Source organism: Epinephelus moara, chromosome 24 (assembly GCF_006386435.1).
Source record: "Epinephelus moara isolate mb chromosome 24, YSFRI_EMoa_1.0, whole genome shotgun sequence".
Taxonomy (NCBI): Eukaryota; Metazoa; Chordata; class Actinopteri; order Perciformes; family Serranidae; genus Epinephelus; species Epinephelus moara.
In genome coordinates, this window is record NC_065529.1 from 14,658,400 (window position 1) to 14,685,854 (window position 27,455).

Genomic DNA, 27,455 nt, shown 5'->3' on the forward strand with positions numbered 1-27,455 from the left:
CTACATTCTGCCCATGGCTCTACTCTCTTGACACACAGCCATTTTGAGGCTCTTTCTGCTGCTTCGTTGATATTGCTGAAGGCTCTTCTTCACCTCGCTCTCTCGATAATTAGTTGGTTGTGAGGTCTGGCAAGAGATTGGGCTGTTAAACTCCTGCATCCAACATCAAAAGGCAGTCCTTGCACTCCCCAACTACCTTGCCCACACTTGCTGACCAGTTCCTCACACTTTGCAAGTTTCCTCTCGAAGGCCTCGCCCAAGCGAGGGACTGTCCTCTTCAGTGAAATGATTTGTTTGATTGGTCAGACAAAGAACATATCAGAGTGGTCACAGTGTGCTGGCAGAACTTTGTCTGCCTCTCCAGGTGTATGAACAACTTCCAGTCCAGGCCAGGATTTCAGTGGAATTTCTTAGCAGATGTTGGGTGTTCTCTGGCTCTGATGAGGGCTTCGGCAATGACCTTCAAGACATGGTCTCGATGGTCATTATACCAACGATATCATCCTTCTGCCAGTGCTTTGGAGCACCAGCCAAACATGCCTTCCAGGGTCCCCCTTACCATGCACAGCTGTCATGCTGGTGACTCTGCTTTGCCTTGTGTGTGGATGTTTGACTGATTTGGAATCACATCATACACTGCCTGGACAAAAAAACTTGATCTGGTGGAGGTCAGCCTTCCACAGCTTAGGCCAGGTCACCTTTCTCCCCTGTTGTTTCATCGCCACCACCATGCAGGTTCTCCCCTCCTGCCCCTGGATTTGGTGATGCTTCCCTATTATTTCCACATGAGGCTGGGAAGGACCCAAATCTGGCTCTTCTTTGGATAACCACTCATACCAGCCTTGCTGGTCTTACTGGACCACCTCCTCTGGTTGCCACGTTCTTCCAGTCTTCATCTCAGTGCCTGCTTTTGCCACCTTGGGGTTCTGTTGAGTTCTTGTTCTGCAGCAGTTCTCTGGCCTTTGATTTTCTCCTTCTGAAATTTGTGTGGTAGCTGCTAATTGATGCTGTGCCTGTAGTGTGATGCTGCTCAGACTCCAAGGAAGCTCTCCAAGGCTTCAGTGGTTGAGTCTGGCACCTTTCACACCAGGAATGGCCACAATATTGTAGAGAGAATTTCATGTTAGTACAACCATGCCTCGACCAATCCATTGATTTCAGCTAGCCCTTGAGTTCAGTGCACGTTGATTGGACAGATGTCAAACTCTGTGCCAATGCTTTTCACTGGCCTCTCTGTAATGGTTCAATAATGGCATCTGTGATGGTGAAGGCCATCAACCTTGTTCTTCTTCAGAGATCTGAACTTGGCTTGTTTGAATCTCATCTGGGTACTACCTTATTTTCTTGAATCCCTGTAGAATCCATCGACACCCTAGCATGGGATGTTTACTGACTGTCAGGTCCTCTGTAAGAGCCCCCGGTGATTAGCAATGGCCAGATTTGGTCTTGGACCTTCCACGTCCTTGCTTTGCTGACTTTGTTATTATGTTCATTGCCAGAGAAAACAAGATAACGGAGAAATGCATTGCATTCCTTCTGCTACTGCCAGTAACTTCATTCTTGTTTGGTGGATCTTCAAATTATGTTGGGCATCACTTGTCCATCTGACTATTTCTCATTCTCACCTCTCAGGCTCCCCTTGAGGTATGTTTCAATGAGATTCTCTGTAGCTTGGTTTTGGTCTCCTCCTCGCAATGGACACAGATTAAGTTGCCTATCCGTTCTATCCTGGGTACAGTCATCAACCAGTATTTCCTGGTCACTGCTGAATGGTCAGCTTTCCTTTGTACAAAAAAACCTTGACTGACTCTGCACACATATTGTCAGTGACATTCCTGGAATCAGCAGATGTTTTGGGTCTTCTATCATCATCCACCCCCTTCCATTTGACCCATGTGAGGTTGATCAGGCCTCAACTTGTGTCTAGATGGCAGGTTAGCTATGTCCTCCCCTTGACTTTCCTCTTTTAAGCTGCAGCCATCTTGAGGCTTGAGGCTTTCTGCAACTTCAATGGTGTTGTGGATGGCTGTTCTCCTCCTCTCCCACTTAATGCCCAGCGTTTTATACGCTCTAGCCAGAGACTGGGCTGCACCTTGCTCTCCAACTACCTTGCCTACACTCACTGACCAGTCCCTCATCCTATGCAAGTTTATTCTAAAACACTTGTTTTACAGCTTCAGGCTAGTGAATGATTTTAATAGGTTTTGTATGCGGCCAGTCCCAATGTCATCATTATGCCTCCGTACCGACAACAGCCATGTCTGAAAGCATTCTGTTTGCGAGTTGTCTGTACATACGCCCCATTCTTGTGAACACCATATCTCAAAAATGCCTTGAGGGAATTATCTCCAACTGGGCACAAACATCTACAGTACTTGGACTCAAAGATGAACTGACTTGATTTTGGCAGTCAAAAGTCATGGTCACTGTGATCTCACAAAACATGTTTTTGGCCATAACATAAGAATTCATACACTAATTATGACAAAATTTCACACTAATCTCTGATTTGATAAAATAACAAAGTGATGGCATTCATATCCAAAAGGTCAAAGGTCAACTGCGACATCATAATGTTCTGCAAAAAATACTCTGCTTGCCATTATTCAATGTTATAACTCAGGAACAGAAGGAGAGACATTTGGTTGGATACTAAATTGGTGACACTAATCTAGGGTGTCCATGTTGAAACTGTGGTGATTGTATAGATCCTCTGTACTGCCAGGTTGAAGATGTGTGTAAAGCATCCATGTTTTATGATTTGTAGCTTCTTTGCAGCAACATCCATATTTGAAGCTATGTCTACTGTAATTCCCAAGCTATTAAGGATTCTGGACAGACATGGATGTAAAACTGCAATTTGGCTGGTTGGTGGAGACATACAACCACAACGCAGTAATTCTGTTTTGTTTTTTTTTGCCAAACTTTGAAGACAAATTGTGTGATAAAAACAGCTTTCACTGAAATAAATGCTCTCTGCAGAACCAAATAAGACAAGCTTTAAAACAAAACAAAACTGCAGTGTAGTATACCTCAGAGAATAGAACAAAACAACTGGCTATGTTCCAGATCAAAACATCCCCAAATCATGCATGACGCTGCAATGGAGTACTGTTCTTTATGAGTTAACAGTATTCTAGAATACACAGATTAAATGGGGATAAAATAGTCTCAATTGTTTTTCTTATAAATCACGTTAAGTTTATTGGTTAAATTATGTGATGGTCCCACAAAGATAATGACTGGCTTCTTGTGGTCTTCTTTAAAGAACAAAGACAAAAAAGCATTAAGGATAAGGAAAAGACAATACATTTATGAAAGCATCTTAACAAAGGCTGTATTCGACTCCGAATCGGAGCAGCCGAATCAGATTTGGAGGTTCAATATGAATATTTGACTATTTGTTACTGTTTTTCCATAAAGAATTTGAGAGTTTCAATGGGCCTCAGCGGGATGTTCAGTGTGACAGTGATGTTCACTTAATATAGTAAACAAATTAATTGTGCTAATGATGTGTCAGAAATGCAGCAACATTTTTTGCTGACACTTGATGTCAAACAAAAGCCAGAGACTTTGTCATATGAAGTTGCTGTGAGCTGTAAATTCCCCACTTCTAGACAGAAGGCAGAGGATAGAGTTATTTCTGTTGTCTTACAGGGCAAAGCCTCTCCTTCCCTGGGCAGCTGCCTGCATGTCAGCAGCTGTCTCTCCCAGAGAGCAGTGTGAAAGTGAGGAGCGCTCACTCTGCAGTAAAATCTGGGGACCAAAATGTCCCCAGGAGTACGTTGCACACTGACTGCTTGATTTGAAGCAATCTGAGTTGACGGATTATTTGACTCTCTGACATTCAAGGAGCAGACTTAATCTTAAGTATAATTTTGTATAATATCATTACCATCTTACAGTATATCCTCTTTAGATCTTCTGTCCTCATATGAAGACATCACATTTTGGTTTTTACCTTACTTCATTTTAAATTGTACTTAATTCTACTCAACTCAGACCTGTTGTCCTCGTTCGTGGACACTATTTTCTGCCATCTAGTGGTAGTAAGAGCACAATGCACAAGATGGCAGCCATCTCGACCAAGTCAGTCCGCAGTCAATCCCGACAAATTTTTTTAGTGTTTTTTTTTTAATGTGCCTTTATCTGACATACTTTCCCATTTGCTTGAGATTACTAATTTAGCTCTCTCATTGTTCTTTGTTTTTTTTTCTTGTTACCTCACTTGCCCTCTCCACCTTGTCTGGCCATTTTATTGACACATAGACTAACTCCTGCTGCTTTTTAATAACTCCTCAACTCTCCCCTATGCATCTTTCTCTCCCTCCTCAGTCACTACTCAGCATCCCAGGCTCTCCCTACATGTCGCGCCACAACAGCCGCAGCAGCATCTTCAGCTTCAAAGGCCGTTCCAAGGACATGGGTTCTGAGAACGAGTTTGCAGACGACGAGCACAGCACGGTAGAGGAGAGCGAAGACCGCCGAGGCTCCCTGTTTATCCCTTACCGCCGCAACAGCTACAGTGGCTACAGCCAGGGCTCATCACGCATCCACCCGCTGGCACCGCACTCTGGAGGGAAGAGGAACAGCACAGTGGACTGCAATGGCGTGGTTTCTCTCATCGGCCCTGGGCCCGGCAGACGGCTTCTGCCTGAGGTGAAAATAGATAAGGCAGCCACTGATGACAGTGTAAGGACGTCCATGGGACACCAATACAGTTTAGGCATGATGATGGTGGCCCCAGTCTCTGCAGCTTCACAACCTCTTCCCCTTGGCTCTTGATCCTCTGTTCCCTAAACTCAGTAGATCCCTTTCCCCTCCAAATATCTAGATTCTGTCTTATGATTTCGTCTCACACTGACACTTCCACTTCCACCCTGACCTAATGCTCTTTTTCCGCTGCTCCTTTTTTAACAGCTGTAGAAGGCACTAACCAGCTGAAACAGTATCCCTGAATCCACATCATTTCATTGATTAATATCTAACAATAATGCAATACGATATCCCCCCCTTAGTTCCCCCTACAATTCTATCACCCATGTTACGCATATACAGTCATTGTCATTCATAAAAAGCGAGACTATGAAAACACTGTGAAGGACAAAAACAACTACTTCTACTTTTATAATTTTAAGGGGCATTCCACATCCAGGCCCACACTGTTTTTATCTACCCCTCTATTTCTTTCTGTCTCTCTCTGCTTCTCTCTCTTTCCTTCTCGTCCTCATTCCTCTGCTCCTGAGCCTCTGGATGATGCAAGAACAAATCTGAAACTTTATTCTTTAACAATATTACTCCTCATTCTAGCTAGCATGATAGACCCCCCCCCCCTCTTTTATTCTCAACCAATTGGCCTGCTTTTACCTTTTTACCTCTCTTAAAATGTAGCATGGTGTATTAGCAAAGTCTTGAATTCCCCTCTGTACTTGACACGCATGTCATTGCATGCAGTTTAATGTTGCTTACTTCAGGGTTGTAGCTATGTGCACAGTAAACCATGAAGGTTTTAGAAGCTGTACCGTAAATTCTCAAATAAGAGCCAGTACTTAAGTAATGGTCGCTTACTAAAATTTAACAAATACAAAACAGAGGAAATTAGAAAGTCCCATCTCAAATAAAAGTTTGTTTCAGTGAAGTCCTAGTTCACTCCAAGCTTGTGGCAATGATTTGAGAATTAACAGTATGAATTTGAAGTGTGTTGTATGATATGTTGCAGGAAATGCTTAAATTCAACCAGGTAATTTGAGGCAATCATATATAATGATCTGATGTGAAAAACTGCATTCATCATGTTCTTCTGAGCAGACCTATGGCGTCAGTCATCAGTCATGCAGTGTTTCATGTGAGTACAATATCTGACTTACACTGTGTCTTTCTCTGAGTACAGACTACTGACGTGGAGATTAAAAAGAAGCACTCCGGCTCTCTCATGGTATCTGTGGATCAGCTCAACTCCTCCTTTAAAGGAAAGGACCGTGCCAACAGTCAGATGAGCATAGTCACCAACACACTCTTAGAGGGTACAAACAGAGCACACACTTTCTTTTGCCTTTTTTAATTTTTGTACCAAAATATGACGCATATTATTCAAATGAAAACAACCACTGAGCGATGCATTTACGCGTGTAGTTAAATATGTGTTCTTATTATATGTATGCATTCTCTCTGCATTAGATCTGGATATGGGAATTGAGAGTTGAACGGCGGTGTGATGTCTGCAAACTGTCAGCTGTCTAACGCAATTTGTGGGAAGATACTTACTAATAATAATTTGCAAGTTGTATAAGTTGCATTTAATGTTCACCTGACTGAGATTTGATCACAGTTCAAGCCAACGGTGGTCTAGGTGTTGCATCAGATAACTGTTTGCAGTTACACCTCAAACTGGGATTTTATTTACGCAGACTATGCATCCAGATTAACCAGAAAACTTCTAGTAGCCACAGTTACCTACAGTAGATGTCACACTTCCAGTTTGGAGAAGCAGGCAGGAGTACCGACACTGAAGCTAAGCAATAAGCTGCTGTGGAGGGGTGCAGCAGCAAAATGTATTTAAGCCACCTAAAAAAAAGTCCCACCTAAAAAGAAAACATAATTTTAGGTGTACGCTATATTTCGAATATTTTCACCGCTTTACCGAATTGTCAGACAGCAGTTTTGTACAGGGGGCTGAGGCCGTTATATCACTCTCTACAAAACCAGACTCCATTGAGATAACAGCAGTTTAACATTGCTGAACAGGGGAGCTGCTGGTCTACCACTGCCTCAATCTGTTAGTTTATTTGTGTTACTGTGTGACTTAGGGTATTAAGGGAGTTGTTCACCAAATTTACCAAAGTGACACGGTAACATGACTGATCGAAGCAGTAGTAGACCAACAGCTCCCATGTTCAGTGATCTAAAATGACTGTTTTTCGTCAGTGGAGTCTGGTGGCTTTGACGAGAGCACAGAAGGAAAACTGAAGCCTATAACGGTTTCCCTGTCAGTAAAGGCTGTCTGCATCAATTTAAAGTGGTAAAAATACTTTCAATATAGCATATACTTAAACTATTTTAGTTTTTAAGTAGGTTTTGTTTTTCTCACCCTTTTTTGTTTCTTCTTCACCTCTTCCCGCAGAGTTGGAGGAGTCTCAGAGGAAGTGTCCTCCCTGTTGGTATAAGTTTGCCAATATCTTCCTCATCTGGGAGTGCTTTCCCATGTGGCTGAAGATCAAGCACATAGTCTACTTGATCGTCATGGACCCATTTGTTGACCTGGCCATCACCATCTGTATCGTCCTCAACACCCTCTTCATGGCCATGGAGCACTACCCCATGACTCCACATTTTGAGGAGGTCCTGTCTGTTGGCAACCTGGTGAGAAACTGCAGTTCTTCTTCTGTCCTGTCGTGTACCGCTGCCATTTGTCTCTGTAACTTTTTCATGCCTGCATGAACCTCATCATCTCTCTCAGGAGTTACAGAAGCATTGCAGGTTCAGTTTGCCCTAACTACATAACCTCAAACCAATACATCAATGCATCATTTGGTATGTGCACTTAAGAATACACAAACGCATAGTGTATATAGGACTCTGATGGGGTCTCATTAAAGATTTAGTTCCATTTTAATGTAGCCAGCCAGCCTGCTCCCCAAACTCTCATCACCCCCACTCAGGTCACTCTCCTGCTTCCGTTGCATCCTGCTTACCTCAACTCTACTCGACTTTAACTCTCTCTCTCTCTCTCTCTCTCTCTCTCTCTCTCTCTCTCTCTCTCTCTCTCTCTCTCTCTCTCTCTCACACACACACACACACACACACACACACACACACACACACACACACTAGCAGTCATTTAGTAAGGCTTGCTACTGATCTGTCCAGGACTGGTTTGGCAGAGTACATATTAACCAAATGTACAGCAGACATTTTGATTTGTGCTCTGCCCTTGCTGTCAGATACCACTGTAGCACAGCTGTCTGAGGGCAGCAGTATTGGCACAGTGTCAGTACTAAGACAGGAAATGAGGTCATAGAGATTGGCATGCTGTCAGGACTGAAACAGGAACTGAAGTCAGAGGAACCAGCGTGATGGATGGTGCAGTATGAATCATTCTCATTCTCTGCAGCACTGATTGGGCACATGATTAGCTGTTGGGTGGACAATATTTAACAGGCTAAAACACTACAGCTCCACACAAGTTCTGCCGGAGCTCGGCGCCACTGCTCCGTGACCTTGCTCTGTCAGAAGAGTCCTCACTCTAAGCAAATCCCAATCCATTTTTAATCAGCACTACATCAAATAAAATGCAATGTAAGCAAGCCAGCTTTTTCATTCTGCACTCAATTTTCCCTTTAGACTTCGAGAATGAGGAAGGGAATTGAAATTTTGCTGTTTTTTATGTTTGCTATTAGTATCATTATGGCTTTGTTTGATATTTTTACCAGTTACCTGAAAAGATTTAATCGTTTTTGTCAATTTTTAAAGTCAGATTTTACACAGCCACAGTCTAAAGAAACAAAACTGCAATAATTTGTGCTAATGTCATGTCGCACTAGTAGGTGTGGCTAAATGTCTAATAAATAACGCAATCATAAATCCCACTGGCTTAACCCTTTAGATTCATTGCGAACTGTATACATCCTCCCTTATCCTCCTGTTTCACCATGTAATACATAACAAAATTTCATGGTATCTACTTACACTTAACTAAAAATGTAAATTAATACTGTATTTATGGAGTTATTGTGATGTGCATCCTGTTTGTTTGTGTTTTTTAAAGAAGAAAAAATGATCAACTTTACATGATAGTCTGTGTGGGTCCACAGGTCTTCACAGGCATCTTTGCAGGGGAAATGTTTGCCAAGCTGATCGCCATGGATCCCTACTACTACTTCCAAGAAGGCTGGAACTGCTTTGATGGCTTCATCGTGACTCTGAGTTTAGTTGAGCTGGGACTGGCTGATGTGGAAGGTCTGTCAGTGCTCAGGTCATTCCGATTGGTAAGTGGAAGAGAGTAGAGACGGGGATGAAAGCATTTGTTGAACTTCTTCTGGCCCTCATGTGCAGGCTGAAAAGATTGAGTAAAAACAAAAAAAAATCGGTGTCAAAGTGTCACACTTTGCATAATGCTGATTTCTCTTTATCATCAACAATTTTCTCTCTTTAAAGCTCCAAATTATGGCTGAGTTTAAGCCATGAAAAGAGCTTCTATAGCTTGAAAACAATCACTTTTTTGTAGGGATGAACCAGTTTATCAGATGAACATCAGTATTAGCTGATATTTGCCTTATTGACTGCCACTGTAGTATTGTCAAATAAGACGACATTCACCAATGGCAGTGGCCAGTGTTTTTCTGTTGTGTCACATCAGTTTTGCGCAGGCTAAAAAACAGGGCTCGATACTAACATCATCCTGTTGTCCCAAGACTACAGAAAATGTGTTTGGGAGGAAAAGAGATCTCCCCCGAGACGCTGTCTGGATGAAAGGACGCCGTAAACTCACTATCAACACAGCAGGGGATGCACCCTGTTTTTTTCTTGATAATGTTATATTGTGAGCAACAAAACAACATGGTGAAATGGGCAGGAGCAGAGCTACCTAACAGTAGCTGTCAGCTGTTAGCAGTCAGTGGCTAGAACTTACAGCTAACAGAGGTTACACTGAGTTGCATTGTGATGCGTTTAAGCTCTGTTTGGTAAATATGAGTATCAGGCAAAGGTAGATTGTAACTTTATCCTTATGTGTTCAGACGTAATCTTGTAAAATTTATAGGGATGCACCAGCTGGGAAGTTCTGGGCTAATACCAATGTTTGAAATAACAATTTTGTCAATACCCAATACCTTCATTTAAGAAAATAACTGTTTTAAAGTAACTAACTTTGAATGAGCACAAATCCTATTACACACGTTTATGAAATAACCTTTAAAATAACCCCTTTTCACATGAAAACATCTAAAGAAAATAACAGCTTTAAAAGCCTTTTTACTACATATATTATACCATAATTCCCTCTCTAATATCTGTTTTATATTACTTTGAAAACATCAACAAATTTGTCCTTCAGACAGCTTATTTATTCAAGTTTCTCACCAAAAATTACATGTTTTAAGATCACATATGAACGCATCATGACAGCGTTAGAATTTACATTTGTGCAGTACTCATTTTTTAATCTTTCACACATCATAATATAACTCAATGCAACCTCTCTGAGCTGCTAGTTCCAGCCACCTGCTGCTAACAGCTAACGTTAACTAGCTCTCACCCTGCTGATGTCAGCACAAATTTGTTGTTCACGATGCAGCATTATCAGGGAAATAACAGGATGTGTCACCTGATGCGTCGATAGTGAGTTTACCGCTGTCCCTTTGTCGCAATGACATCCTGGAAAAGATCTCACACTTTCTATTGTCCCTTTGACAACAGGACGCTGCTACTCTCAAGCCCTGTTTTTGACACAACAGAAAAACATCAGCCACTGCCATCAGTGTATATCTTCTTATTTGCCGAGAGGCTGGTGGCAGTCAATAAGGCAAATGTCGGCCAATACCAGTGTGCAGCCGATTACATGATATATCCATAAAAATGTAGTTTTTGGCAAGAAACTTGAATAAATCTAGCTGTTTGAAGGAGAAATTTGTTGATGTCTTTACAGCAATACAAAACGGATATTACAGGGAGACATGTGATATATATAGTAAAAAGGCTTTTGAAAATGTTTTTTTGTTTGTTTTGTTTTTCATGTAAAAGAAGGTTATGTTTCATAAATTTGTATGACTGAATTTGGGCTCATTCCTAGATAGCGTAATGAAGGGCTGAATGACTTTAAAACAGTTTAGTTCTTTTTTTTATATAATGAAGAGTTCTTCTTAGCACAGAAGGGGGAATAGATAACAGCAATAACAAAGTAAAAAAAGACAACAACAACAAAAAAATATTGGTATTGGCCCACAATCAGTGCATTCCTCTTATATTGTATAAAACTGTAAACACTGTTAATGTAGATATCTTGTGTGTGTCCTGGATCAAATGATACACATGTGTTGACAGTTAGTACATTTGCTTCTCATGACTTTTCAAAGTGAAATTAATAAACACAAGTCAATTCATATCAAACCATTTTTCGATCATGGTCTTAATATGAATAACTGTGGAATAACCCTGTGTCCTGTTTCTCTCGTAGTTAAGAGTGTTCAAACTAGCCAAATCGTGGCCCACCCTCAACATGCTGATCAAGATCATCGGTAACTCAGTGGGAGCTCTGGGTAATCTGACCCTGGTGCTGGCCATCATCGTTTTCATCTTTGCCGTGGTGGGCATGCAGCTGTTTGGAAAAAGCTACAAGGACTGTGTGTGTAAGATCGCCCAGTCCTGTGAACTCCCCCGCTGGCACATGAATGACTTCTTCCACTCCTTCCTCATTGTGTTCAGAGTGTTGTGTGGGGAGTGGATTGAGACCATGTGGGACTGTATGGAGGTGGCAGGACAGACTATGTGTCTCACCGTTTTCATGATGGTCATGGTCATCGGAAACTTGGTGGTAAGAAATAAACAAAGATAACGTAGATGCTATTGGGTGATAGTTACCCAGATGTAAACCATCCATTTACTGTGAGTGCATGGGTTCCAGCATTTGTGGTGTTTGTTTCCAAGGTGCTGAACCTGTTCCTTGCCTTGCTGCTGAGCTCATTCAGTGCAGACAACCTTGCTGCCACGGATGACGATGGCGAGCCCAACAACCTCCAGCTTGCAGTCGCCCGTATTAAGACAGGGATTGCCTGGTTCAAGGCTAACATGCGGATCTTTATAGCAACAGTGCTCAAGAAGGTACCGAATAATTAAACGTCTTTATGCATGAGCAAATCTTGGTTGTTTAAGAATTTGAACTAGAGCTGGGTAATATATTGATATATTGATATTGATTTATTGAGATTTTGGATAATATAATACCGTATATGTTATTTTTTTTCTTGGTTTTAAAGGCTGTAAAATGATGTAATTTTCTGAGCTTACGAGACTGTTTTAGCTGTTCTGTTATTTGTCCTTACCCAGTTAGTCATTATATCCACATAACTGGTGACTATTTATCAAAAAGATAATTGTGTAAATATTTTGTGAAAGCACCAATAGTCAAATCTACAATACCGTCGCAACATCAATATCAAGTTATCTGATTAAATATATTGTGTAATTTGATTTTCTCTATATCGCCCAGCTCTAACTTGAACTATAACTGTTGTTATATGAATGTGTGTTTTAGAGAGTTTTACAATGGCATACTTGTTGTCTTACTGTCTGTTTCTTTCTCTCTGACAAGCAGCCTATAGAGGATGAACAGAAACCTCTGGATGAAATGTATGAGAAGAAACTCAACTGCATTGCAAACCACACAGTGGACATCAATCGGGAGCTGGACTATGCTAAAAATGGCAATGGCACCACCAGCGGCATTGGGAGCAGTGTGGGAAAGTATATGATTGATGAGGACTACATGTCCTTCATCCACAACCCCAACCTCACTGTCTGTGTTCCTATCGCTGTTGGTGAGTCGGACTTTGAAAACCTCAACACAGAAGATTTCAGCAGTGAATCGGACGTGGAGAACAGTAAAGATGTGAGTATGACGGACAAATGTTAGCAGAGAGATGGCAGCTGTGTTGCTCTTGCTTAAGAGTTTGATGATAATTTGGGTACATTTACATCATTGCTTGATGGAAGGAGATTATGTGCTGGTTTTACTTTGGATACTGTTTATTGGAGATCTAAACCAGTTTAGAGATATACCATAGCTGTGATATTTCTTGTGTTTAAAGAAATACTTCACCCCCCCCAAGAGGGAACTAAACTAGAAGTGAAACTTATCTATGCTCTCTTCAAAGCCACACTCCATTGACAAAAACAGAAGTTTTACCCCACTTAATGTAGGAGCAGCTGGTATACCACTGCCTTGACTGATAGTATGTGTTATTGTGTGACTACGGAGTGTTAAAAAGGTGGTTCATATTTACGAAAGTCACACAATAACACAAACAAATTTATCGAGGCAGTGATAGACCATCATCTCATGTGTTCAGCGAGGTTAAATTACTGGGGGTTTTTTTTTCAATAGAGTCTGGCTTTGAAGAGAGCATAGATAAATTTCACTTTCAGTTCAGTTTTAAATTCTACGGCTTTAGTGACAAATGCACGTGTCTAGGCAGTACTGAGCACACGACTGGGTAAATGAAACCTGGATTAGTTGTGCGAGTGAGTTTGTAAACAGATGTTTTTCTATAGTTTTGCTGTTGTAAAACATGGAAGCCTAACTGAATGGTTTTTGGATTCTTCGTTCACTGGGGAGGCAAGCAAGAAAAGCTTATTCACAAGTTTAAGAATTTAGCTTCTATATTCAACTTTTAACATGGTCTAAACAAATGCCTCAGTACAGTTACGTTTACCAAAATAGTGACTTAATTATGCAATATACGGTGATGTAATGAGTCAGAGTGCACATGTGTAAATGTGTGTGTTTGTTTGGCTTTGTTCCCACGTGGCATCTTTTGATCCATTAAGCAGAGCTTGTCTGAGCTGCCACACTGAAGACATTTAGTTTACTTGACATTTCAGAACATCCATTTAGACATGAGAGCTGTAACACTGAGCCTGAGTGCTGACCCTGCAGACATATAGAGGCAGTCCTGAAGAGACGACAGACAGACAAACATAGTGTCTACTGTGTAATATGAATGTGGGAGAAGGGTGAGGCAGACCCAAAGCTCGTAGAGAAGTCTGATGCATGGGTCACCTTGACCTGGTTTGTAGTAGGAAGAAAGGAGATAATGCAGCAGCAGCATCACTACTGTACCTGCACCAGGTTCATATTCCACTGGGCTCCCTCAACCAACCACGCAACACTCTTCCCTGCACCACAGCCAGCCATGGGGTACACTGCAGGGAGTAGACACAGACAGAGCAGCCAATCAGAAAAGCAGGGATCCATCTGGCTGTTTGGTAGAGAGAAAGAGAACAGAGAAGCAGCAGAAGAGAGTGCGAATGCGGTCCTTTGCTGACGACTTAAGATTATAAAGTGCAGTATCATTCTCTAGTGAATTGAATTGGCTGAGAGTCTGCATGTGTGCAAGTGTGTGTATTCTTTTTAGCAATAAGGCTGCTGCTATGCTGGTGTTTCAATAGTTTGCCCTGCCTCACTATGACCTATTGTTAAGATATGACATGATTTATTGGTACAGTGAACCTCACTAAGCTGGGGTTTAATGCCTAAAAATGAGAGATTTCCAATTCCTCTTGAATATATTTTACAACTCTGAAATTCATACTCAGAACACTTCTTATTCTAACACATCAGTAACACAGAAATAGGCATCCAAAAAATATACTTTGTATGAAATGTATTAATTGTATTGTATGTAAGTATGTGTTTAATAATTCTTTCCTCACAAGTAAACGAATCCTTCATCACTGAAGAATCTATATTTATGCATGTGTAACAATGACCATCATTACCAGTACAATCAATCACTGGTCAAGTTTAATTACTTCCAGTTGAATCTATTAATAACTCTGCAGAATATGTGTTGGCAGAGATAGCTACACTACATGGCTACAACATGCATGTATACCTCCAGCAATAAATCATGTCATGCATATAAACCTGAAGGGGCATTATTGTAATGGCTGTGCTGGCAGTGTGCAGTATCCATACGCTCTGGCGTCTCACTGCTGAGCCTGTAATGTTCAGAGCTTGAAATGATCTCTTCGGTCCTCTGTTTGTCCTAGCTGGATGACACCAGCTCGTCTGAGGGCAGCACAATAGACATCAAGCCTGATGTGGAGGAGGTTGCAGTGGTGGAGGTAGTGGAGGAGTATGTTGACCCAGAAGCCTGCTGGACAGACGGTAGGTTGTTGTTTATTATCTGACTTTGTGGTAAATAATAACAGCGAACAGATGGGAATTATTATTAACACTGAACATTGGAGGGATGGGCGATATAGGGGAAAATCCGTTTGATATAAAATGATTGTGAGTTAAAACAGATATGGTTGTATATTACAATAAGTAAAATGGCTGTGGTAGGGCATGGCAAATACCTCAATATCAATATTAACGATATTGTAGGGTTGACTTAGCTTTCAGAGAATATTTACACAATGGCATTTCTAATAAATAATCGTCAGTAATGTGGATAAAATGACAAAGTGGGTAAAGGCAAATGATAGAACAGCTAGAGTAGTGTTAAGTTCAGGAAATTACATCACTTTGCTGTAATGCAGCCTTTAAAACCAGGAAAACGCAACAGTTACAATATTACAATATCCAAAATCTAAGATTATATCTAGTCTCATATCACAATAGCGATATAATATTGATATATTGCCCAACCCTAGTACACACTATAGTAATGGCACTGTAACACATTTTGCATTACGCCCTTGGTAGTATTACGCATCCGTCTCCTCAGTGTACATCAGCAGTTGTGTTTTATATTTGTCGTACAGAGTGTGTGGCCAAATACAAATGTTGTGACGTTCCCATCACACACGGCTGGGGAAAGCACTGGTGGTTCCTGAGGAAGACCTGCTACCTCATTGTGGAACACAACTGGTTTGAAACCCTCATCATCTTCATGATCCTGCTCAGCAGTGGAGCCCTGGTAAGAGCACACATGTGCACGCACACACAAGTATGGGTGTCCCCACTTTTGTATACACTCATAAACATCATAGTAATGCCTCTACGAGTGCCTGTAATTGTTTTATGAAGGACATATTAAAACAAAGTGTTTACAACATGATGATAAATGTAGGAGATAACATGTTAACAAAGAAAATTTACAGATTAAATAAAAAAAAGAATGTAGCATTCATTTAAAGAAAGTGAATCTCATAAGGACGGGCACGAGCAAGATCATCTCCTACTTTTTGTTTGCAACTGCCCTTGATATGATTGTTGCTAATGGACAGCAAAGTGCTGTAATGCACCAACCTTTCAACGGGCAGAATCCAGCTTAGGTTTGCAGCTTTCTGGAGGGGGGAGGCCTGTGGCCAAATCAAAACACTTATGTGCTGAAGAGTGGATACAGGCAATGGAGACTGGAAGAGCTGTGGGACTGATCAGTCTAGTTTGAGTTTGGAAATGTTTCTTTGTCAGATAGTTTTCCTCCTATGTGTAAAACAACTCTCTGAAAAGGTAAACAAAGCACATAAGTTGCAAAATCTAACAGAAGTAAAGACGTTTTAGAAAAATAAAAATCTAGGTCTGCTATTCCTCAGTGAAATTCAAAAACATGCTGTGTCAATAATAGTCAATCAGACATTAAAGAGGACATATTATGATAATTTTCTGGCTCATACTTGTATTTTGGGGTTTCTATTAGAACATGTTGTCCTGCTTTCATGGTCCAAAAACAGCTTTATCTTTGTCATACTGGAACACCTGTATTCACCTTCTGTCTGAGCTGCTCCGAGAGCACCTGTCTCTTTAAGCTCACAACTTGAAAAAGCCCACTCTGGTCTGGTTGGTCAGTGTGTCTGGGTCTCAGCATCTTTGCACTGTCATTGCAGACAGGAAATGACTGTAATGGAGAATAGCAGCTCTTTCTACTGTAGAAAAAACAATAAAAACTTCTAAACACAACCGAGCATGTTTCGGCAGGAATATGATCTGATGAGAAATTAACATCATCATCAACCTACACTGAAATTAGCATGTAGCTTTATGTAGCAGTGTACTTGCAGAGACAGGGAATGACCCTGTATTGTGGGACTTTCTCTTGTTAAAAATCACAGATATAAGGTTCCAAACACAACCGGACACATTCCAGCAGGAATATTACCCAACACTGGAGAGAAATAGCCAGCATCAGCAACCAAGATTACATGTTTGCCTAAAGTTAGCATGTAGCTACATGTAGCAGTGTACTTGCAGACAGGGAAGGACTGTGTATAGTCGCACTTTCTCCCATCAAAAATCACAGATATCAACTTCTAAACGCAACCAGGCATGTTCCAGCAGGACTATGATCTGAAATTGGGGAGATATGATTTTTTTTCAGCAGCCATGATTACGTTTCCCTGACATTACCATGTAGCTACATGTTGCAGTGTAGGCTACATAATGTAAACACTCCAGTGGCGTGCCCGGCGCAGATGACCATATAGAGAAATCTGTCACAGTCTGACATTAGCTTGTAGCCAAAGTAGAAAAAACAATTGGAAACAGTATGAAAAGCATAATAGGTCCTCTTTTAACAAAATGTTGTAAGGTGTGGCTTACCTCACAGCTTACTCATTTGCAACAATAACATGTGCAATGTTTCAATACAATGACCATGTGATGATTCTCCACTGCTCTTCAGGCCTTTGAGGATGTGTACATTGAGCAGAGGAAGACAATCCGCATCATCCTGGAGTACGCTGATCGAGTGTTCACCTACATCTTCATCCTGGAGATGTTGCTAAAATGGGTGGCCTACGGCTTTGTCAAGTACTTCACTAATGCCTGGTGTTGGTTAGACTTCTTCATTGTGGATGTAAGTACATTTGCATACCATGTTGTTGAATACTAAATAGTGCACAACTGTGCAACTTTTGAGATTGCAACATCAAAGGAAGGTGTTGAATCTGAGAGATTGGCTCATTGGTTAACTGTTGAGCAGGACCGTATGTGACAATTTTTAGGAGTCAGAACTAATGGTAGAAAGGTTAATTGTAGGTCAAACATGGATTTTTTTTTGTCTTTAATATGAACTAGACCACCATAAAAAAGCCTCTATGTTATTGAGTAAAAAATTCATTTTTTTCCAGTGCATTTTGTTAATTCGTGCACACATGAGATATTATTATAATTAATTAATAGATTTGTTTCATGCCAAGAGATCATGTCAAAGGTGACCAGTAAATTCTACTCACCACTACATGCAGTTGGGCCCGCTAAACCTCTTAGGAGAAGTTATCTACTGACTCCAACAGATATCCATTTGTCACTCAGGTTTCAGCTTGTCACACTGAACTTTCTCCATATGATGACAGTATTCTTTTTAAATCTACAGGTTACACCAGGGCTGATCTGAATGCTTCGAAGCTTCAATCATTACTATGGTTATCAGCCTCCAAATCAGTATTTGAATGCTTCAATCTTTGTTTTGCTTTTTCGCCACAAAAATGCTTGGGGAAAATGAAGGGAGGTGGCAAGTGTCAGACACGATGAGGCCAGTGTTCTCCACAGGTGAGATGGATTACAGGCGTTCATGTGCTGCTGCTAACTGTAGTGAAGCACTTGATTTGCATCTAGTAATGAGGCCTGACCTGCAGCATTCCAAGTTATTAATAACCTACAGAAACATTGCTTGAAATAGTCCACCTTCCACTTTCTCTTCTGTTTCTTTATCACTGTCTCCGTCATACACACCCACACATAAACACACACACACACACACACAAGTGGGCAGCGGTGCCAAGTCTATATGAATATGATTGATTACTTTTACCCTGCCCCTTCCCAGGTCGAAGCTTCAAATATTTGCAGGTAATTATCACTGAAGCTTCGAAGCTCCTAAATTGGTATTCGGGTCAGCCTAGGTTATGTAATAATAAACACTTATAGTATCCTTTTTATTACAAAAATTTCACTATATTTTGGGCTATCACCTATAGTATTAACCTACCTTGTCTAGTATTAGACTACCTAGAGCACATTGATAAGAATTTCTGTCTATATATTTCCAAACTGCAGAAATTGAGCAACTGGCACAGGATTTCAAAAACGTTGTCTCTCCCCTGGTTAAACCTTGGAGATCTACGCAGCTCTGATAAGCTAGTGTTTACTATTTTGAGTGCCTTTTGAGTCAATATTAGGCTGTAATGTTAGTTATGTAACAAAGTATTAATCGGTCACAGCTTTAGAGACAAACTTGATCTGTTTTCTTAGTAATATCCAGGCTTTGCTGCAGTGCTTTGTGGGCCACATTCACAGTCAACAAATGCTGCAACTTCAAATGTTACTGTTATAAATGGGAGGGCATTGGTATGGAGTCTGATGTAGAAACACCAGTGTTCACAGAAATTTAGACAGCAGAAGCAGGCATATAATGTGGTATTACTGGTGCTCCATGTCAGTGTCACAGCCTACCATTACCAGGGTAGCACTTGAGATTTTGGGCCCCCTGACAGCAGCACAACAGCAACCCTGACACAGTAAATATCTATAAACCCTGGTATGTTTCAGAGCTTCTGTCTAGCTCTGGACTGCTGAGTCATTCAGTGTTCTCTCACTTGACAATTACTATGGCACACAATGTGGTTTGTCCTTTTACGTCGGTTGTGCGTGATGAGTTTCTCACTTGAATTTCTTCCTGTGTCTGTATTTGAAAAAGGGAAAACATACATTACATGGTATGCTTAAAGGCCCCATGAAATGGAGTTCCTTAAAATGCAGCCAGACTGAACATGGTAAGCTAGGCGAATAGCAGGACATTGCATGTGTGAAGCACAACAAGATAACAGGTTGCGAGTTCTATTAAACAAAGGAAGGGGTAGAAAATCATGGTGCGGTAACCAATCATGTGTGATGTTCATAAAATACAGCTTTTTATTTTGCTGCTGACTCACTTCAGATGCAGCTCCTCATCAGATTTGTGTCATTTCTACAACTAAATTGTAACAACTACAGTAGAAAGCTCTGAACTGCATTTGGATTGAGAGCACGATTGATCTTTCCACAAGCAGCTGATTGTGGGAGGTGTTAGTGGCGCCTGGCAGCCTCACTATGTTCCGTCTGGCTGTACCTTTAATGTGATGTATATCCTGTTGAAACAGGAAGTTGAGGTGGGACATAAAACAGTGCAAGATAATTGTTACCGCAAAGCCAAGGGGATGTCAGTTAAGAAGAGACAGCCAGTTGATGAGCAGGATTTCATGTTCATACCTGCGAGTGAGCTCACCCTGAAATATTCACAGCTTTCCAGAAAGTCACACTTTTCCGGGAACTTAAAGGTGTCATTTTATGGTGTCTCTAAATGTCATGGTGTTTTCATAGACTGAAGAGGAATAGGACTATTAAGAAAAATATTGAAGTTTAGAGACTTATCTCAGACTTCTGGAAAACAAAAATCAATTGATGAAAAGAGTCATATGGTGTCTGTTGACTATACAGCATAGTCCACTGTTTTGTCTGCCTGCCATTTTGTAGTGTTGTCTAAATTCCCAAATGAAAATAACTCTGCTCTACTGTATAATGTTCTCAAGTTATGCCACCATGCAAAAAGTAAAAAGTAGTGAATACGTGATGGTTACTTACCAATTTCTCCTGTATCTGCTATCATGCATCGTGCATGCCCTAAACAATGTCCAAATTATTTATGACATACAGTTTAAATGATTAGTGATGATAAGTTTTTATTACAGCAGACTTTTTCTCATAATTTAGTTTTTTTTCTCAAAATATTGAAATGAATCTGAGAACTTATATTTTTCTTGATGTCCTAATCCTCCTACATATATTTGATGATGTGTTCTGTGTTGTGCCTCGATCACCAATTTTTCACCGTCCTTGACTGTGACATCCTGACTGTGTCTGTCTGTGATTCAGTACTAGCATCCTTTATCACATGAAAAGGATGCACTAATTCATGTTGTGTTTGCTGTTGGTTTCTTGACCTTGTCTTTGGGTTTGTCCCAATACCCACACTTGCGGTATTTGGGAATAATCAATTGCCTACTTGTGTGATGTGTTTCCAGTGACTCTGTGAGTGCCACAGTGCCCGTTAAGACCACAAGCGTGCGGAAGTTTATCAGAGCTTAATGGGACACACTTGAAGACATTCTGCAGCTTGCACAAATACAGGTCTCCGTCGAGTTTAGATGTTTTGTTGATTTAATTTCATTTCCAAATGATGAACATATAGGTAGGTTGATAGATCAACCATAGAGTATAACAAGTATTACAATTAAAAAAGCACATAAACCAAGTTTTAGCATGTAGGTCTTCTATATATAACTGAGTAATAACATATCATTTTAAAAGGTTTCTATCAACATTTTTACATTTCTCAAATATATTCTTAAAAGGACTTTTGCAATGTAAATAATTCAGTATTATTTCTATCAGTCCAATTATGAAGAAAAGATAGTTTATTGTAAGTGATAGGCGCTGATAAACTTCTTTGGAGTTTTTGCCATAATCGTGCAGTATTTGGACATGACTATTAATGTCAAATATGTCACAGACCTCTACTTCTTCATGTCTGCTGATTATTGTCTGTCCTCAAAAATCTTAAAGGGAAACTTCTGTGTTTTTCTACGAGAACCCTATTTTCCCATGTTTGTGTCTACGTGACTAGTGGAAACAATTATTTTTAAAACTGGCCCAGTATTGAGAGATAGCTGCAGCCAGCAGCTGTGAAACTGGCTGCAATGTAAAAACTCTGGGCATTTGGCACCATCAATTTACGTCCAGTAAAAGTGCTTGTTTCCTCCCGCTGACAAGTGTCTGACAACATTATGAAAAGGAACCTATAGAGAAATAAAACATTATTCTTCACATTTCCTTCGATCCTGTCTGTCTGTTATTGTGACCAAGTCTTATTCAAGGAGAAATCTCATGCTGAAATCTCATGAGAGGTAAATTATTGCAGGAAGACAATGGTGGAAACATTAGTGAGAGTTGGTGAGAGGAGTGCCGGGAAGAGTTTGTTGTATTGGAGTACAAAAAGCCTAGCTAAGTGTTACCTAAAAGATTTTCTTTCTTTTTGTAATTCTCTTTTTATTGGTTTATAGAAGCAGTATAAAATGTTAACAAAATCCAGAACCAACTGAACATGAAGACCGTAAGCAGAAAAGGAGAAGATAAACATAACATAACGTAAATAAAAACATAAAAATACAGTGGGGGGCTAAAAGTCACATCACAGGGTTTCTAGTACTTATCAGACAAAGTCAGGTCTAATGTTTGATACATATACCAGCCATTTTATCCAGTTCTCAATAAAAATGTCCTTCTGGGTTTTCAAACTGAAAGTCAATCTTTCCATCACATAGATAATATGAACCAAGTCAATCCATTCATGCCATGAATTTTAGTCCAAAAGGGAGCAACCAAAGGGCACCCCCAGAAGATATGGAAGTGATTTGCTGCTTTATTCCCACACAATCGCCAACAGTCCATTTGGTTTTGTAAAGATTTTTTCTGGGCAAGAGTGCAAAGGTAATCTAAAAGATTTTCAGTGTCATAGCTAAATATTTAGCTGATTTTCACGATGTGGAAAAGTCCCTCTGAGTCTGTCAGTGGCAAAAAGAAACACTTATAGTGAACATAAATTGATGGCGCCAAATGCCGTGAGTGGTTACATTTTAGCTTGTTTTGCTGCTACCAGCTGCAGTGCCCTCTCAGTGCTGAACCAATTTCAAAACGTTGTCCCTCTTGGTCACTTAGACACAAAAACATGGAAAAAAATAAGGTCTAGGTTGAAAAATACTCAAATTTCCCTTTAAAAGAACATTACTGCCAACAACTGGACTGGAATCGCACAGTAAACCATGGACCAAAGTGGAACTTTGGACCAAAGTGGAATTAGGAGCATTAAGTCCATCAAGTGTGGGTTGGTGTTTTTCAAACAAAGGACACACTTGCCCACTACAGCAACAAGGGCTGAAAATGCTTGTTTTCCCTGAGGGACTACTGTAGAAATGACATTGGGTTGTTACAATTAAAAAGGGTTTATGCCATTGAGAACGTGTGTAAATGTAATGAAAATCCAGCAGTCAGATTCTGTGATTGTGTTGCTGACTTTGTGGCCTGCTGGTGGCAGATCTTGATAGGGTCATGCTTTCAGGAGTGTGAATGTGGTCAGTAGATCTGACCACAACTGCCCGATGACAACCTTGGCTTTTTAGAAGCACTACAGGAATGGTCTCAAAACAACCTCTGGATTCAACCTAGCACTAGCAGGACGAAAATGTATTGTGCAAGTGTGTGTTGTCACTGTTTCATCAGTTGTAGTGTATACAGAAGATTAGATAATGAGCCACATCCTAGAGATTTACCACAGCCTACCTCGTCTGGTAGAAGCTGAAAGTGTCCACTGTTACAGCCCGGCTGAATATTCAAGACTTGGACAGAGCATACAGTAGGATGACAAATATAATATAATATAATACAAATGCAATGCAGAAACCATAGACTGTATATAAAGATGGACACCGCATCTTCACACCCTCCCGCTATACAAAAATGATCTTGCACTTTTGAAGTCAGAGTCTGCACCTTAACATTCAGGAAGTGGAGCCGTGTTCTCAAGTTCCCACAGATACACCAGTCCAAAGCAGCACCATTGACACCAGTTGACACACACAGCTGTCAATCCTGACATCACAATTAAAACCAAACGTATCTGAAAATTGAACACTGGAACATACATCTGCATAATAAGTACCTAAAATAACAGAAACCATCTTTTGAAAAAAATGTATTTGATGTGATTTTTTTGATTGGCCCATGTCCCATCCTCTAACATGAAGAGGGCGGGGTTTGTGTCCTATACTGCAGCCAACCACCAGGGGGGGAGCGAGATGTTTTGGCTTCACTTTTGTGCAGCTGTCGTGCTCTTTATTTAAATACAGTCAATAAAGTGCTGCAGGGATAACATGTTTTTGTAGGTCGATAAGGAAGTATGCATCGCCCTGGTTCCCTTGTCAAAAGGTCAACAGGATTTTTTCAGTGGTTTTTGGATTACTGCAGAAAATAAGCTCTGTAGCAAACACAAGTTTAGGATACTTACAGGTTTTGTTTAGCAAGATAGTCTTCTCAAATAAACACCACTTTTATGATTTTCAAAGCATAAATGCAATCACCAGAAATAAAAAGCTAATGTAAGGCTATAAACCAACTACACTACAGTCACATGACTTCAACATCACAACCATAACAATGCTGTAAAGCTGTGTTTGGCACGTTCTGTAGTCTCATTTAGCCACTTGTTGCAACCTCCATTTTTAGACACCTGTAAGCTTCAAAATTTACAATTGGGGTATTTACTGGTGTATTTTATGTCGTAGAACAAAACTTGAAAGTCTCTTAAGCTTGTGTTAATCACAGACCTTTTTTTCAGGCATCTAACCAAAAATCCATTCAAAGAAAACATTGACTTCGAGACGAGGGAACCGGGACTGCAGAACTGCTAACTCATTTTTGGGTTTTAGGACACATTATTGCACCACTCTACAACCCTCCAATACATACTACTTTTGTGAATCTTATTTGTAGTTGCTGAGACTGCACAATAGAGGTTTTGGCAATTCCTCAGATTTCAGTCTATGGTCTTGTCATACTGGAATGCATTATATTGTACAGTGATTCTGCTGATTTGTCCATCCATTGTATATATAAAGTAATAATGGCCAATGCAAAATGTCTGTATTGACCCAACAATTGTTACCAAAAGAACTGAAGAAACAAACTACATTATATAATTAACTTTCTCTTCCAAAATAGAAATAAAGACAGCATCTTATTTCTCCCCTTTATTGTTAGAAGTCAAATGTATAGATAAACCTTGTGATGAGAGAGAAATGAGTCAAGTTTTCCAGGTCATGTGGTGGGATCCAATGCTTGTCAAACCCCTGACTGATTCTCTAATAGAAAACCTCACATATGCAGAAATCTCAGTATGTTCTGAATTGGCTCGTGTGTTGTGCAGATAACTTCTCCTGACTTTCCATGCAAATCCCTACCCTAATATTGACCTGTCCTCTCTCTCACAGCAGGTGCCTCTAACTGTGTCTCTCTTTAAGTTAAGAGAGACATTGTGCAGCTGTCGAGAGGGACTGAGGGGGTCGGTGTTTGAGGGTCCAGGGTAAGGTTTGTGTGCTGTGTTGGGACTCGTACTTTCACAGGTTATCCTCTCTCTTCTAACCCTGAAAGTTGTCCTCAACCTTCTGCGTTTTCTCTCCCCCTCTTTAAGTAAGATGCTCTCTGGTGTGGAAACTGTACTGTTCTGTACTGTGTACTGTGTGTATATTATTGTGTCACATTGATTTAGTGTTTGTGAATACATCTCTCCTCTAATTTTTTCCCTTTGTTTGACTCTTTATCTTCTCTCCCTCTCACTGTGTCAACCACAAGTTTCTTTCCAGGTGTGCTTACTGTGCTGTTAAGCTGGTTATCACGCTAGACTGGCTTGCCAAACTAAACCAAACATAAGCAAACAAACACATAAAAAAGGAAAAAAGAGAACTTGGGTCATGTATTTATTGACCTTTGTCTATTGTAATAACCCCTGTTTGACCTTATGTTATATAGATACATATACTTACACATATGGAAACTATATATGTACTTATATATATCTGTATATAACCATTCAGCCATCCTTTCAGTATATTAAGGGCCCATCCTTCTCTATATATCCCCTCTAACTATGTGGGTCCTCTCTTCCTTTGCCTCTGTCTTTCCCTCTCCTTCTGTCCCTATCTGTGTAGGTGTCTATAGTCAGCCTTATAGCTAATGCGTTGGGCTACTCCGATCTAGGCCCGATTAAATCACTCAGGACACTGAGGGCCTTGAGACCCCTCAGGGCCCTGTCACGTTTTGAAGGGATGAGGGTAAGACCTAAGATACCAGACAGCTGGTCCTTCTGCATGCCGATTAAATAAAAGCATCAACGCATGCTAGAGATGGCAATTTAGAAAAAATTTAAAAATGTCGCTAAAGGGAAATTTTTGTAGGTAAAAGCTTTTATCAGTGAGAAGCTTTTTTGCATGGATGCAGATCATCTCAGATGGTCATAATACATCTGATTTGATTTATCATATTTCATTTCATATATTATAAATTAAGTGCTATGTTAAGGCAATTTGCAGTCATTAAAATAACAACAAAAGACCTAAAAAATCTCTCTTGTGCCTTATGAAACACATAACAATGGCAGGGATTTTGACCTGAATGATGCAACACGTTATAATTATTCCTGAGCTCTGAAGTGATCAGTGCCGGCTGAGAGAACAACTAGAGGTTGGTATGAACCATCACACAGAAGCTGTTCAACTGAATCACAGCACTGGGTTAGTGTAAACTGAAGTCATGCAATCCAAGCAAACAAGCCAATTAAAGTGTTTCTGAGCTACAGAGCCCTCCAGTTGTCGTGTTATAGACAAACAAATTGATATAGAAAGTTGTGCAGATGGTCAATTAATCTTTGTGTGCACACACTTGATTGAGCCTTGACTGTATGTACAGTTTCCACATCAATCATTTTGTAACCACGTGACCCCTGGTGGGCTCTGAACTGAAAAGAAAGACATATTGTCTTTCTACAGTGGTAATTGGGTTCCTCTGATCTTTATTTTAACGTGTGATGGCTTGGATCAGCATCTGGTTGTTGCTTGGCGGAAAAAAAAAAAGAAAGAAATCTTGCCAGTGTCTAAGCTCAGCATCCGTTGACTGTTGCTCTGCCTCAAGTGTCCTGTTATCTGATCTTATCACAGTTTGGCTTTGGCATTGTCACACTGGAAGATCAACAAACTTCTGGTTGCATATCCCCCCTCCCCTCGCCATCCTCGCTCACCACTCCTCAGTGAATGTCATCACCATGATTTTCATGATCTCCATTTTGCAGTAGTTTTAAGAACTGATCATGTGGATGCTTTGTCTCTATATTTTTAGGCAGAACTCTGAAATGAAACCTAGATACTTTTGATGTTTGATGTTTGCCTGTAAAGTTTTTGGTTTATTTGGCTTTCTGTTACCATGGCACCTCTGTGTTTGGAAATGCACATTCTTAAGGTGTCCTCCTACCTTAGCTTTATCTCCTCCAATATGCACACTCTGGTTTAGTGCAGAATAATTTATACAAATCACATTTTTATGCTTAATTGGCAATATTTGTGACCCTGGAGCAGTTAGACACAGACACTGTTTGGGAATATTTGGCAATATGTGTTTTCTTTACATTTAGTTAGGGCTGGGGGATATAGAGAAAATCAAATATCACCATATTTTTGAACAAATAAATCTATATCGATATTGTGATATCGCAGTATTGTAGGGTTGACTATTGATGCTTTCACAAAATATTTACACAATAAGATTTTTGATAAATACTGGATAAAATGACTGAGTGGGTAAAGGCAAATAATAGAACAGCTAGAATAAAATAATAACAAAATCTGGTAAGTTCAGAAAATTACGTTACTGTAATGCAGCCTCTAAGGGGAAAAAAACAACACTTAAAATATTACAGTATACAAAATTTGGGATGGTATTTAGTCTCATATCACAATATCGATATATCAGGATATAGCCCAGCCCTATGTTCAATGTTAAAGTGCATTATTAGTCACATTAGCCTTGCAGATCTAACTCAGTATGAGAGTCATTGTCTGCTACAGTTAGTTGTTGACATGATCGTGTACAATTATTCAGTACATCCATACAATCCTTGGTACAATATTTGGATATGTAGGTAAAGAATAATTGC

General features: G+C 40.2%; 1 protein-coding gene across 1 annotated transcript in view; it reads left to right on the top strand.

Moving 5' to 3' along the window:
• The window catches only part of scn8ab (sodium channel, voltage gated, type VIII, alpha subunit b), a 70,943-nt gene that overhangs the window by 31,592 nt on the left and 11,896 nt on the right, over positions 1-27,455 (top strand). The window contains exons 12-22 of the mRNA XM_050038378.1: positions 4,336-4,692; positions 5,891-6,023; positions 7,121-7,359; positions 8,811-8,984; positions 11,171-11,527; positions 11,641-11,814; positions 12,308-12,601; positions 14,764-14,881; positions 15,484-15,638; positions 17,343-17,516; positions 25,459-25,581. Of these exons, the coding sequence (XP_049894335.1) occupies positions 4,336-4,692; positions 5,891-6,023; positions 7,121-7,359; positions 8,811-8,984; positions 11,171-11,527; positions 11,641-11,814; positions 12,308-12,601; positions 14,764-14,881; positions 15,484-15,638; positions 17,343-17,516; positions 25,459-25,581 (2,298 nt within the window). The remainder of the gene's footprint in view (positions 1-4,335; positions 4,693-5,890; positions 6,024-7,120; positions 7,360-8,810; positions 8,985-11,170; positions 11,528-11,640; positions 11,815-12,307; positions 12,602-14,763; positions 14,882-15,483; positions 15,639-17,342; positions 17,517-25,458; positions 25,582-27,455) is intronic.